General features: G+C 40.2%; 1 protein-coding gene across 2 annotated transcripts in view; it reads left to right on the top strand.

The window, feature by feature from the left end:
• Positions 1 to 11,302, top strand: part of LOC108246608 (transcriptional enhancer factor TEF-3) — a 29,310-nt gene extending 18,008 nt beyond the window's left edge. For both annotated transcript variants that reach the window (XM_037978384.1, XM_037978385.1), the window contains 7 exons: positions 172 to 215; positions 498 to 559; positions 747 to 877; positions 1,561 to 1,734; positions 6,076 to 6,216; positions 7,660 to 7,812; positions 10,358 to 11,302. In XM_037978384.1, the coding sequence (XP_037834312.1) occupies positions 172 to 215; positions 498 to 559; positions 747 to 877; positions 1,561 to 1,734; positions 6,076 to 6,216; positions 7,660 to 7,812; positions 10,358 to 10,471 (819 nt within the window). In that variant the 3' untranslated portion in view covers positions 10,472 to 11,302. The remainder of the gene's footprint in view (positions 1 to 171; positions 216 to 497; positions 560 to 746; positions 878 to 1,560; positions 1,735 to 6,075; positions 6,217 to 7,659; positions 7,813 to 10,357) is intronic.
• The last annotated feature ends 2,978 nt before the right edge of the window (positions 11,303 to 14,280 follow it).

Genomic DNA, 14,280 nt, shown 5'->3' with positions numbered 1-14,280 from the left:
TTGATTCATTTGACCACAAATGAGCTTTTCTGTCTTGTATTAGATCAAGATTCTATGAGAAAGTTTTTTTAGTTCAAGCATCCTGACTGCAAAATGAACACAGTTCTTGTGTCATAATTACTCTTAAAGTCGAATTCTTTTATTTAATTTGCACTCTTTTGCTTTTCCCAGTTCTGGCATGGGACACTTCCAGGACAGCCAGGAGGCCATGAAGAGTAAGTCACTTTTTTAAGTCGCTCTCTGTTCATTAGTCATTTCTTATGTGATTAGCTTAATAATCATCAGATAGATTTCAGTCAGGAAGAAAATTTCAGAACAAATCAAAACAAGTCAGAACAATTAGAAAGAAAAGTCCTCAGCTGTCTGACATTCAGCATTCCACTCTGCTCCCCGCGTCCCTCGAGGTCAGGCAGTCCAATTAGTACATGAGATGGGGTCATGAGGCCGAGGGGGAGAATAACATGCCTCTCCCTCTCTCGTCTGTCTCTCCTCCCCAGCATTAAGCCCTTCTCCCAGCAGAGTTACGCCATGCAAGCGTCCGGCCCGGCCCCAATAACAGGTGGGTGCTCCTCCTCCCCTCTGCTGTGTTGACGGATGCCTGTCATGTCAGTGATGGGTCAACCCAGATCACCATGTCGAGTTCATGCAAAGCTCAGAAAATTAGCTTCAGTTTGACTGTATTTTCAATTTGAACTCGGTCACACTTACACGGGACATCTGCGCACTCACTGCCATGTGTTTTACAGGTTATGAAAGCACAGCAGGGCTGTCCATGTCCCCTGGTGCCCCCCCTTGGCAGGGTCGAAGCATTGCCAGCTCCAAGCTGCGAATGTTGGAGTTCTCAGCCTTCCTGGAGCAACCTCAGGACTCAGAGACAGTGAGTTCAACTGTGGGGACTATCCATGTGGGACTATCTAGGTGTTTATTATTGTCAGGTGAAAATCAAATGCTGCACACTCTGACTTACCTTTAATCACTCAAATTCACAGTATCTCAATGGTATAGAGAATAAATGGTTATAGAGAAAATACAGTTTCAGATATGTTTTTATTTGGACCTTTATGCAAAATTGTCTGTTTTTTTGCTTTCTAATGCAGTGTGCATTATCCTCTGGTGTTGCGGTAGAAAGCAAACCTTTGTTGTAACTCTTACTTTTCAAATTATTCTTTTTCTGTAAAAAAGACTATGGGACATTCAAGTATATAAAATCCAGGTGTTTTTGTCTTTTATACCTGAGAAAAGGCCCAGTAAATATTAAAATATTAGCCAGCAGGTTGAAAACAAGAAAATACTAAACATTTTCATTGATGCTGACAAGATATTCTTGTTTTACACCTACAAATGCTGTATTATTTCACCTAAGAATTAATAAATAGAACTAGTAGGAAGCAAAATAGCAGATGCTTTGGGGTACTTGATGGGATTCTGTAATAAATGTGATTTAATGTTTACATAGGTCTAAAATTTAATAGATGTTTTAAAATATCCAGATCTAAAGCTGGTAATTAGACTTGAACAAACTACATATGTGCCTTTAATTTGGGGCTTTTGTCTCTCCAGTTCAACAAGCACCTGTTTGTACATATCGGCCAGTCCAACCCGAGCTACAGTGACCCCTATCTGGAGTCGGTGGACATCAGGCAGATCTATGACAAGTTCCCGGAGAAGAAGGGAGGCTTGAAAGAGCTGTTTGACAAAGGGCCACACAACGCGTTCTTTCTTGTGAAATTCTGGGTAAAGCAAACCCCTCCCCCTCCATTTTTGCATTTTTATTTTACCACTTTGTTATGATTAAAGGCCAGTTGAGCCCATTTTCATTTCTTTTTAAATGATAGTTTTCATGTGAATACACGATGCAAAGCTCAGTCTGAGATTCTGTGTGTTTTAAGTTTCGTACGTGATCATATAATCCTCTCCAAGTCACGAGGTTGAAGTGAGCACACTCTTGTTAATGTTTTGTAGCACCTGTTGGCTGTTAATGGCCTGGCGGTGTTAACCTCGATGGGAAAGCTTAAGCATCAAAGTTGAAGGCATTTGAGTGCGATTTAGGGCCAGAATGGTTGGAAAGTCATTGCCCCCTTGACCTTACTGCTGGTTTATATGCCAACAAAGTGAGCATTGCTGTGCAGCGCACCTTTCCCATTACTGTATTTGTCTGGGATATGAGTGTGTGTGACGGCAGCCTTGGGAAGAGTGGCAGGCCTGATCTTTCACTAAAAGCAATGTGATCCCAGACACCTGTCTCTGCACTATTAGACTGAGTCCACCCTTCGTGCCCCCATGTGTTCTTATTTATAGAACCCCCCACCCCACACACCATACACACGCACGCACGCACACACACACACACATATTCATGCACAGATGATCATGCAGCCCTCTCTACTCACAGTTAGATACTGTGAGAGTAAAGCATGATGGCAAAGTCATTATAGGATGCAGACAGACGGAGAGTGCAAAGCGTAGAAAAGTCTAAGTAGAGATCATAAAAAAAGGAACCAAGAGGAGCTAGGTAGACCATGTAATTGGACACATGCTTTGTTTATCTTTCTGTCAGTACCTCAGGATAAGACGTTTTGTATTCGTGTTGTACCACAAATATACCCACCCACTTTTACTTACCGTCAAGACACGTCCAACACTTTTCCAAGCCATCTTGGTGCTCTTTGTTATGTGGTTACATTGACTTACAAGGATTAAATGCAATGGTTTTTAAAGAATTAATAAATGGACAGATCTGGCTAATAGGTTAGGGCCTCCATTAGTCATTATGAGCTGATAAGTATATATTTTTTTGAAGCACGAAGCATGCACGATCAAGGTTGTCTTGAGAGGTTGTTGCTGGTGAGGCATCGTCATTCTCTGGATTTAAAAAAAACAAAAACAAAAAAATACAAACACCCACCCAAAGGCATGACATGTTGCTTTCAACTAAAGTCTGCAAATTATGTAAAATGGTAGAGAGCACAAATCAAGATTTACGCTCTAAAAGGTTAATGTTGGTCTGAGAACTTCTGTTCACTCATTTTTCAACCATTGCTATGCTAACATCAGTGTGTAAAAAACACAACCAGTTTCTTCTAAAGAGGTAGAAAAGAAGATAGTAAGCCAAGTTTTTAACATGATGATATATTTATATTTACAGGAAAATACCTTCAGAACATTGTAAAACATAGAGTTGTCTTTGTAATTTAAAAAAAAAAAAGGCAATTGTTCAGCATTAATTACAAACCTCAGCTTACACATCAATTCAACCCAAAAATGCTTGGTGAGACTGTATGACAGTCTGACTTAGAATAGGGAGAAACAATCGCATAATTTCCAAAGTGAATCTTTTTCATTACTGAGGTATATTCCTTGCCGTTGAAGGCCCACGAGTGGAAAGAAAATGTCTGATTGGGTTTATTCACGTAATGGTGAAATATAGTTTTTACTGTTGTGGTTTGGAGCACCGGACGCTGTGAATGTCAAGTTCAAAGCGCCGCCTTGCTTCTCATACCACCAGATGGGTGTGTATGTGTGGCATTACCCTGCTCACATGCTTGGCATCCATATTATTTATTGTAAAGAGATAAAAGACATTGGTGAGTGGCACCATATTGGAAAGGGTCTTCTCCGGTCCTTGGGAAGAGCAGCTGGTCGAACCACGGCATTCAATTCTGGGGTGAGGTGAAGGAGGGGACGAGTACCCGCGCCGTATATCATGAGGGAAAGGAGAGCAAGGCAGCAATAAAGAGCAGCGGCAGATACAAATAGGGATGCAGACAGTGTGAACAAGAGATATGGATTGCAGGAGAAATTCTGGGTGACACGTAACCAACAAGTCGTTCATCAGTGAAATATTACTCTCTTAATTCATGTCAGAGCCTGGTGGAGTCAACGGTTATGACATGTGCAGCTCCGCGCCAGAGGAAAAACATGCTCATGACACTGTCCCCCCTCGGTTTGTTCATCTTTTCATATCCCCAGGGGCTCGTCCAGTTGTCAAGGCATCCATGACAAAAGACACAAATGCTAGTAAACACCAGGGCATTTCAACACCACTGCTGCAATATTCTTAGCCTTTAAATGAGCTAATTAAAATCTCTGACACACCCAAAAATGCTATAAACTCATATAGTTCCTGATAAAAGATGTGAAAAGTGGATTTGATGTTGCCGCTTCCGCAAGGCAGGTCGTGACTTGAGGGGGGGTGCTGTGGCGCAGGTTGGCATGGTGACAGTGACAGGCGGCTGACCCACCTCCAAAGCTATGGTATTCTAGATTGAATTTCCAGCAAAGCCCCCCTCCTCTGTGGGCCACTGGCTGCCCCACTCCCCCCCCACCTTCCTCCTCTCCCCTTCAGCGCCCGTGGCCCTGTCCTAACGGATTGTCTCACGCCTTTGAAGTGCAGGGGGAATCCGATTTGAAGTGGCTCTGCTAAATTGTTACACAGCCAGCCTGCCCACCATGATCTAATCAGCCAATTGCACGCTGATGATTGTAATTGGATGAATTCCCTCGCAGGCTGTTAGGGAAGCAGGGAATGGCAGTTTGGGGAGGGCCACTAGGCCCCAGGGATGAAGACAAATAGAGAAATTACATGAGCAAGGGATGAAGACAAACGGGGCGATGAAGACATGAGAGGAGGCTGAGCGGTGTCTCAATGGCCCATTAGAAGACAAGAGCCCGACAGGGGAAACGGTAAAACAGCCCAGCTGTCTGACAGAGGAGATTTTACCTCAGTCTGATCCAAAATCTGATTATACTCGCCTCAATTCAAAGTTGAACCAGAGGGAGGATAAGAGAGGGGTGAATGTCCTTCCACCCGTGTGTAAGAGATCACCACTTTTGGTTGCCTTTAAATTAAACTTGTCAAGGCATATTTTTGTCATAGAAAATCAAGTACGCAAATGTTTGGTTTTTGCCTTTACTTTAGGGTGCACTTTAAATGGTTTTATTGGAAAGTCACTTAATCACAAAAAGTGATCTATGATGATTTATATATATATATATATATATATAAATCATCATAGATCACTTTTAACACAAACACAAAACACATAAACACAAACACAATTTCGTAAGATTCTTAAAACTAAATTTACTCGTACTTGAGCTGTACCATTTTCAAAAAAATATGTCCATCGAGTGCCTCTTGGCTCAACCAAGAATCGATCAGATCTGTAAGTAGGATATGGCATTCTACTTATCTTTGATTAGGGAGCGAGCGCTGTATATTTGCAAGACTGAAAGCATTTAATTTTACAATCATTATCCAAAACTAGAGGCTAGATGCATTCCCATAAAAAAAAAACATGCAAATGCCTTTTCCTGCACACAAGCTGGTATTTCTAAAGAAAGATCCTGGGATCAGCATTATTTAGACCTTTCTTTAACAATTTAGGCTTAAAACAGTAGAGTGGAATCAAGGTAAAAGTGACAAAAATTTTAGCCAACAACAAGCAAACGTGCAGTTAGATTAGTACAGTATGATAGTAACCTTTTGCGATAATCACTTTCTCTGATATATTCATTTAATTGTGAGTGATATAAATAACTGCAGCAGTAAACAGCAATCAGAGGATGCCTGCATGTTCAAAAAATTTCAAAAAGACTAAAAAAGTTGAGATTGCTGTTGTTTTTTTGGCATCAGGTGATATCTGAGATTTTAATCTGTTTGAGAAAACAGTCAACTTATTATATTTAACCTGTACATCTTCTTCTCTCCACGAGGCTGTATGATTCCGTAAACAGGTTATTGATTTATCCACAGCAGGTAAAGCAGGGGCCACTGATCCTCATTCCCAAACCTCCAATCCCAATACTATTCAGCGCTGCTTGTTCAGTTTCTCTAAAGCAGCCCGGTATCCAAACCAGTGTAGAAAAAAGCAGTTTTTAAACATGAAAACAGTCCATTGTATATCTTAAAAATGTTGAAAAGAATGGCAAAAGCCTACTGCAATGGATTCAAATAATGCAAAAAGTTCACAATATGCAATATAAGTTGTAGACATGTAGACATAAACTGGCAGGGCAGCAGGTTAAAAACACATTTTGTTTAGCTGATCCTGTTATCTGCTTCTTTCCTTGAAGGCGGACCTGAGTGTGAACCTGCAGGATGACAGCAGCTTTTTTTATGGCATGTCCAGCCAGTATGAGAGCTCTGAGAACATGATTATCACCTCATCCACCAAGGTCTGCTCCTTTGGCAAACAGGTGGTGGAGAAAGTGGAGGTAAGGCATGCGTACACCCAAAACATTCGGTTGGTTGTTTTAACAATACAAATAGTCAGTGAGTTAAATAGGGATAGGCATTTCAAGGAAAAATTATCATTGAACTCGTCAGTATTTATTTGATTATCCTTCGAATATTCCCCCTGCTTGAGTTTAGTCCCGCCTCTGCTTCTTCGTCTACCGACCAGCGCTCCAAATATAACAAGAAGACCAACTTGCAGCAATTCAGGCTTTTCATAATGCATGTTTATTTCAACCTTTACTCATACAGAGATGATTAATATAGCACAAGTGTCTGTTCAGCAACAAATTGTTTGAAAGCAGAGAAAGCAGTCTTATCGAGCTCTCATCTTAGCAGCCGCTTTATGATTTGGGATCGTTGCCTGTTTCTGGTTATTTGCTTTTAAAAATGGCCGTGTTCATTTTAACTAGACCTCATTTTCAAAATTCACTAGCCATCACTAGAATTAAATAATCGGTCTACAAACCAGCTTCTGTTGTGTTTTTGTGTCTGGGTCTCAGAGCGCTGCATCGAATCTCTTATCTGAATGGCTTTGCTTCCTTGGTAAAGAAACTGCTCATGCTGATGTCACCAGAGTTACTTCCTTAAAAGATAGCTCTAATGTTTTAAAGGTTGGTTTTGAGGAAAGGTGTCATTTCCTTTCATTGTAGCTAGCTCTTTGAACGGCTTCAGTTTGGGGAAATAGAGTTTAATTCTGACCAGACTGATGAGCCAATGGCTAGTTCGAGCGCAGCCAAGACCAAAGGGTTTTGCTGCCAAAGTCAAACAAATCCATTCTCAAATATGTCATAGTGATTTATGCAAAAACAATTTTATAAGCCTACTGTATGCATCACAGTCAATTAGAAGCAGTAAATGATATACAAGATGTCACTGATTAGGCCATGGAAGAGTGATATTTTTAGAGTCATGAGAGTCATCTTCAAAGAATCATTACCTTCCTGACTTAACAGTTTCTGGTGAAGGTGGATTCCAGTCAGTTACAGCTGATTTATGGGTAAAAAACTGATTCACAGCTGACTAAGTCCTGTATTTCCTGTTAACCATACACAGCCGCCGCCCTGCCCCCACACACAGCTGACGGATTGTACATTATTAACACACACATAAACACACTCATCCCTTAGTAGAGCCATCTGCCTCAGTAGACCACATGATGATATGTAATGGTTTCATCATTTGATTACGGTTGTCATGTGAAATATGTTTATTGTTAAATCTGCTGTGCCATATGCTGCATTAGATATATTGCATTACTCACATTACAGCTTGTCAAGTAGATCCAATGTATCCAGTGAAGATATCGCCAGACTGCATATTTTGTTCTTTTATGCGTTTTAAACTCTCTTACAGCATAAGATATGCCTTTAGACCATGGATAATTGAATTGTGAACCTGCAGATGTTTATTTTTTTCTGTAGACGGAGTATGCACGCTTCGAGAATGGGCGCTATGTGTTTCGGATCCACCGGTCCCCGTTATGTGAATACATGATCAACTTCATCCACAAGCTTAAACACCTCCCTGAGAAATACATGATGAACAGCGTACTGGAAAACTTCACTATCCTACAGGTAAACACTGAGCTGTGGGGGGTCCACAGAAGGGATGTGATTGTACTGTAAAAATATAGACAGGAGTAGTTTGACATTTTGACCTTCTGGCTGTGATTTTTACATCTTGAGACAAAGCTCCTGAACTATCTGAAACACCTTGATTGTATTAAAGCCTTTATTTCTCTTTACTTAATTACATCACCAGAAAACCCCTTTGCTTTACAATGGATTGTTGATATTTCGACACACCTCAAACAAAAAGTCAGCAGCTTATCTGTTATTTTTCAGAAGGAATGTCCTGATTTAGGTTTTTTTCTTCCAATTGGATCAGATTTTGATCAAATCATTTTGACTGAGTGACCTCAGGGTCACTGAAGGTACCTTAACTCCTGACCTTTGTTGTTCCACTGTCAGCACACAATGATTTTCTATAGAAGGTCACTAGCGCTTAGCTAATTAGCATCACGGACGACTCTCTGTTTTAAATGTTTCAGATTTATTTCACACCTAGAGAAATAAAGATTGTCTAGAAAGAATGTTTACACTAGTTTTCCTAAAATTATTTTGCTTGGAAAAAAATCTTTAGAATTTAATAATATGTATTTTTAAAATGTGCTTGGTAGAACTATCTGTCAGTAAACCTTCAGAAAGTAATAAGTTAGAAAGTCAGCCCATTTGAAGATGGCCGCCACATCTAATAAACACAGAAAAATTATTATAACTCAGTCAGTTTTACAAATATTCAGCTAAAAGTTTGTGTACCAGTAGCTCAGAATCAACCCAAACATGTATCCTGATCACTAACAGATCCCTCGAGATGAGATTGAGCGTAACATTATTTTCAAGGTTTGACCAAAACAGTTCACAACACTAGATGATCTTATTTTAACTCTGGCATTGAAATGAAAGGTGTCAGGCAATATTCATTCCTTCAAGGAGTGCTAGGCCTTTAATTTTAGACTGTCTCCTGGAACATTGTATGCACCCTGCAGTGAGCTGGACTTTTCTGAATGAGTTGCTGTGCTCCTCAGACACCGGGAGGAAAAAAGTGAACTGAGTGGACCGTATTACCATAGCAACCGTGCTATCCTCAACAACAGGGTTCAAAGAAATTTGTTCCTTCTACTGACGGGCTGCATTCCTACAGAACGAGCCGGGAGGGGGACAATGACCATATTGAGCCCACGCTGACGACCACATGGCAGCATGTCATTAGGTGTCTCAATGGGTTGATTTAGTTCATATTAACCACGAACGGCACTTAGTCACATACAGACAACAGATACATGGAGACTCGCATTTTATGCTGTAACGATACAATGAATCAATGGGCTTATTGTGACAAGTGTTGCATTCAGTGCAACTTAAAACGCAATGATTTGCTAAGTTTTGTGCTCCTGTTCAGCTTGTTGCAGTATTGATGGGCTACACTCATTTTGGTGATAGAGATTGGTGTTTAATTCATTGTTGAGTGAATAAAGTGAGTTAATTTTTGGAGGGTGGCATGTTTTTGTTTTTAATTTTTGTTCTGTCAGGGTTGTTTTTTCAGTTCCTTGAACTATACACTAATTTTGTCTAATGTCTTCAAGTTCCAAGTCACTAAATGAGTCAATCAAATAAAAGTCTCCATGTAAATGCAATTTTAAATTGTAACTAGAAAGTTTCTGAAGAAGTTTTAAAGGGTGATAATACTGCTACTGTACCAAATTCCACCATCAACTTTGTAATAATCTAAGTTATTAAAAAATACCTACATTTTGATGTATAATCTGTATAAAGAAGTGCAAATGGAATAGAGATCAGAAGAAATGTTTAGGCTGCTGCCAGTGGCGCATTAACATCACCATGGTGACCACATACCTGCGTCTCTCACTCCCTGATAACAAACATAAGAGAGGCAGACAGAAACAGATGGAGGGGTAAGCCTCAAACAAACACTTTTTTATGTAGGACATATAAGAAGTACAAAAGATCCTTTACTTCCAGGTTGAAGAGAATATTATGAGCTAAAATAAAACTGAATGCAATAGAAGCTTGGGTGTGCACTCCCTGCACCCTGAGGGAATTTGTCTGATCGCAGTGAGCGACACACTGGGCAAAACACCAAAGTGCCTACGTTTGGATGTATAATTTGTATATGTACTAAAAGAGTTATGGAGTAAAAAGAGGTAAGAGTGTGACATCATCAAATGCCAGTTGAAAATTCGGTGGAAAAATCTACGGAAATCGAAAAACTTAAACTGTGACTGTGTAAAAACCATAAAAGGTATCAAAAAGCCAGCTCAGACACGGAAAGTCCCACTTTCTGTGACCTGTTAAAACTTTCAATAACATTTCTACTGTGACGTATGGCTGAGCTGTAGAGCTCCAAAGCGGGGTGGGTTCTCTCACCTGTTACACCAAATTGTCCCTCTAATAATGTCTTAGTGGTGATGCAGAAACCTCACTTCTGCTAAAACCACCAATGTTAAAGATAAACCCTTTTCTTTTCTTTTTTGCACACTAATGTTACAGTTTCATTGCCCTGGCCGTACTAACATGGACTCTTTGTGCTTGTCTGCAGGTGGTGACTAACAGGGACACACTGGAGACCCTGCTGTGCATAGCTTACGTCTTCGAGGTGTCTACTAGCGAGCACGGCGCGCAGCATCATATTTACAGGCTAGTCAAAGACTGACACAGATCCACAGTTGGAACCTGCCACCTCTAGACCCTTTTGTAGCACACGAGTGAGCAACAACACCAAACAAAGGACTACTTGCCGCCACGAGCTTAAAGCTGGAATCTGTCAAGTCGGTTAGGAAACCAGAGGAACACTGGCTGCATCAGCGCATGCAGGAACATTACTACTGCTGAAGAAGAGGAAGTGGATTGGGGACTTTGGAAGCTGGAACAAGCTGTGTGTGAAAAGTGGCAAAAAAATAAATTTTAAAAATTGAATAAAAAAGGACTATGAGGTCTCTATACCAAAGGAGCCGAACATATTGTGCATGAGAGAGTTGTCATGGTGGTGTTTTTCATCCTGTTTTACTGGAGCTTGTTTTTAATTTAGATTCTTTTACACGTGCATGTGCAAGGGCTGTTTGCAACAGAGGAGTTTGGTTGCCACATGGTGCCATCTATTGACTTAAATAAATATTACAGTGAGGAAAACAAAAGAAAGGTTGACTGTCCCTCTTTTGCACATTCATTGAATATCACTGTCTCAATGTGCCAACGTTTTGTGTTCCTATAACATTTAAGTGATTATGTACAGGGCCACATCCATCTCCTCTAACAAAGCTCTGAGAAGTGACTGAAACTGTTTTTAAAGAACTACTGAACTCAGTTTGTTTGGAGTTTATCGTTGAATGTTTCCCGTATTCCTGTCTTTGATTGACAGCTCTCTGACTACAACATAAGGCACATAATAAAACTGCTAACTTGAACCGGATTGGGATCTGCAAAGCTGACTGTCTACATATGTAAGCTGCCCTGTCAGATGAAAATACAAGTGTTTCTTACTGAACTTATTCTGTTGCTGGTTTTTCTGTGAATTTAATAACATTCAGCCGTGGATAAATTTGTCTCAGAAACTTCAGAGCTAGTCAATATGCATTTTGATGATTTGCTGTTTGGCTTTTTTGGTGTGTTTTCCTGTCAGTATTGGAACCCTCCTGGATTTTCTTCCATGAAGCTCTTTATCTTGGCTCTTTTTCTACCATTTGCTCTATCTGTCTGATCAGCCTGGCGTTGCATTTCCTCTCACGTCCGTGTCCTGGGAGGCTGGCTACAGCCCTGTGAGTCTTATCATTTTAAAGGACACTGGCAACTGGATCAGAGGAACATAAAGCCACTTGGAGATGGTCTATAATCTGGACATCTATAATCTTCTTTCTGAGCTGCTCAGGCAGCTCTAACCTTTGCTTTGTCTGGTCCACGTTCAGTGTGGTGCACACAACAACACTAAACTACCCAGTAGCTGTTTGTTCCCTTTAAACAGGCTGAATGGCTGATGAAAAACTTGAAGGCACCAATGATACCAATTAAGGTCAAACACCTAGTTTGAAACATGACTTAAAGAATAGGATTTTCTTTAAGGGGACAAATTTATTCATACTATTTTAGCATACCATTGCAAAATAAACAACAAACTAATTATTTTTTCACATTTCTTGTTCACTTTACCACAAGCTAAAGGCATTCAGGGATAGATCAGGCAATTGTTTTTAACTGAATCACTTTTCATGAGAAATGAGGCATTGTTTCAATGAGCTGTAACAATACCAACAAATTTATCCACCACTGTATATTGACGAATGTGCACGTTTTTAGTACTCGTCAGAGCAAAGCTCTCAGACATTCAGGTGCTTTTGCAAATCTTAGTCATCTCGTGTTACTGAGACAACACACTTTTGAACATGTTAATCAGAACCTACTTTTACAGAAACAGATGGAAAAAGTCTCCAAAAGTGGAAGACAACAAAAAGTCAAGCATATAGTTGACAGAGATGTCATTTTAGAGCAACTTCGACTTCTGAGTACACCACTTCCAGTTCTTTTAATGAATCAAATAACTCTGAGAGGAACAAGAAATTTGAAATTTGAATTTTGAATAAAAAAGGATCTAAAAGCCCTGCTGAAACCTGTTTGTCTCACATACTGACGTGGTTTTCTGATGCTTTAGGTAAAGAGAATATTGATCGTTAGACGCAATTTGTTCTATGCAAGTAAACAGTGACATCTAGTGGTGCAGAGTTGCCATAACATGTTTTCTTTTCTTCTGCCTAAAACCTTAAAAAGCTGAAACTTAATGCACTACATTCCAACTTCGCTAAGATGCATACAAACTACGCTTCTGTCGCTTGTGAAGCATTGCCTGTAAATGCCATTTTTCATCTAATTTATGGTGCAAATCAAAGTTTTCACAACTTCAATCCATCTATAACTGGATGTTTTCAGTATAAAGCTACTGCAAGATCATCTCAGGTAAAATATTTCTATCTCCAAGCAAAGTTTGACATATAATAAGAAATATGACATTGCTTTTCATGACTTGGTGTCACAACTAACTTGTTAAATTCTTACCCCCACCCCTCCTTCTCTGTCTCCCCCTCTCTCCCCCTCAGCTCACAGTGTAAACTGAGAATGTGGCTCTGAGATGGAGAGACAGCCTCACAATGGGAAGGTGAAAGAAGTGCAACAAATCCCAAAGTGGGGAGCAAAAGGCTCATTTTTGTCTCATTAGATTAGAAAGATTAGATATTGTTTCTAATCGGGCTGGATAGGATTCAGGTGAAATGTGAGAAATGTGTCAGTCTACTCTAGTACTTCAACTGTTTCTTTTTGATTTTGGTCTAAAGCAGAAAAAATAGAAACCATATTGCCCCTACTGGGCAAAGCTCTCAAATCAAATTAATATGTTAGAAGCTAAACCTTTATAATCTTTAGACTAAAAAGACAAAGTCCCAGATGTAAAAATGTAGAGCTGAAAATAAAGTTTTAGCTTGTTGCATATCTGTATTTGATGCATAACAAACCTTTGTTTTGTTTTTTGTTAAGTGTTTTGAGTATCTATCTCCGAGAGGAAACAGACATAAGCAGGAGCTTTGTAAGACACCCTGAACACCTTCAGCCAGTTAGTGAGCTAAACAGGCTGAATTCCCAGCTGAGCTAGTCATTTACTTTATTACCATCAACATTAATAAACATGGATAAGGTGTTTCTGCCTTCTCCTGCTGTTCAAAGTTGAAGCCAAAATGTTTTTTTGGGGTTGTTTTTTTTGTGCTGCCATGATGTGTTGTTGGAGCCACTGTCTGCACGCTACAGGCTGTTCCCTCAACATGGAAGTCCCACCTCCACACCTTCACAATAAGCTTGTGAAGTAACAATGTAACTTTTCTCTTCAAGTAACTAATTTAAACTAAACATAATCGAGCATACAGCAGCCATTTATAAATTATGTGATAAAAATAAAGACATGAAAAGAAGTTTAAAGAGCATTTTTTATCTTTCAGTATGGAAAATGTCCCTTTTACATGAGAGTGGCAGGACTTAACACTTGTACTACAGCCAGCCACTAGGCTCATCCTAGGGGGCGCTCATCTTAGGGGGCGCTAAGTCTGGTCGAAATTCAAATCAGTTTCTCCAAACTGAGGTTGATTAAACAGCTGTTTACCACAATCAGGTGGGTATAATAATAACATATCGACTTAATTCCACTTTAAAAGATCTGAACTTTCATGTGAACTACTTATAAAAAAGACTTCATTGCTGTGATGTTGATTCGGTTTGTGAGCTGCTGAGAGGGACCCTTGTTTGTGGCCCCCACCGGTGTCCACAAGGCTGGGCGCTTTTTACGCACGGCTGGGTCTACACCCCCCACGTCAGTGCGCATAATGTGATCCACCTGGAGACGGGACTGACCCCTGTAAAAAGCAGAGACCACTGGCTTCACACACGTCAGGGCCCCCCTTCAGCTCCGAGTGAGTCAGCCCCCCCACCTCC

This window comes from Kryptolebias marmoratus, linkage group LG11 (assembly GCF_001649575.2).
Source record: "Kryptolebias marmoratus isolate JLee-2015 linkage group LG11, ASM164957v2, whole genome shotgun sequence".
NCBI lineage: Eukaryota > Metazoa > Chordata > Actinopteri > Cyprinodontiformes > Rivulidae > Kryptolebias > Kryptolebias marmoratus.
Note: the sequence above shows the minus strand (reverse complement) of the source record. Positions and strands in the feature narration are given on the sequence as shown.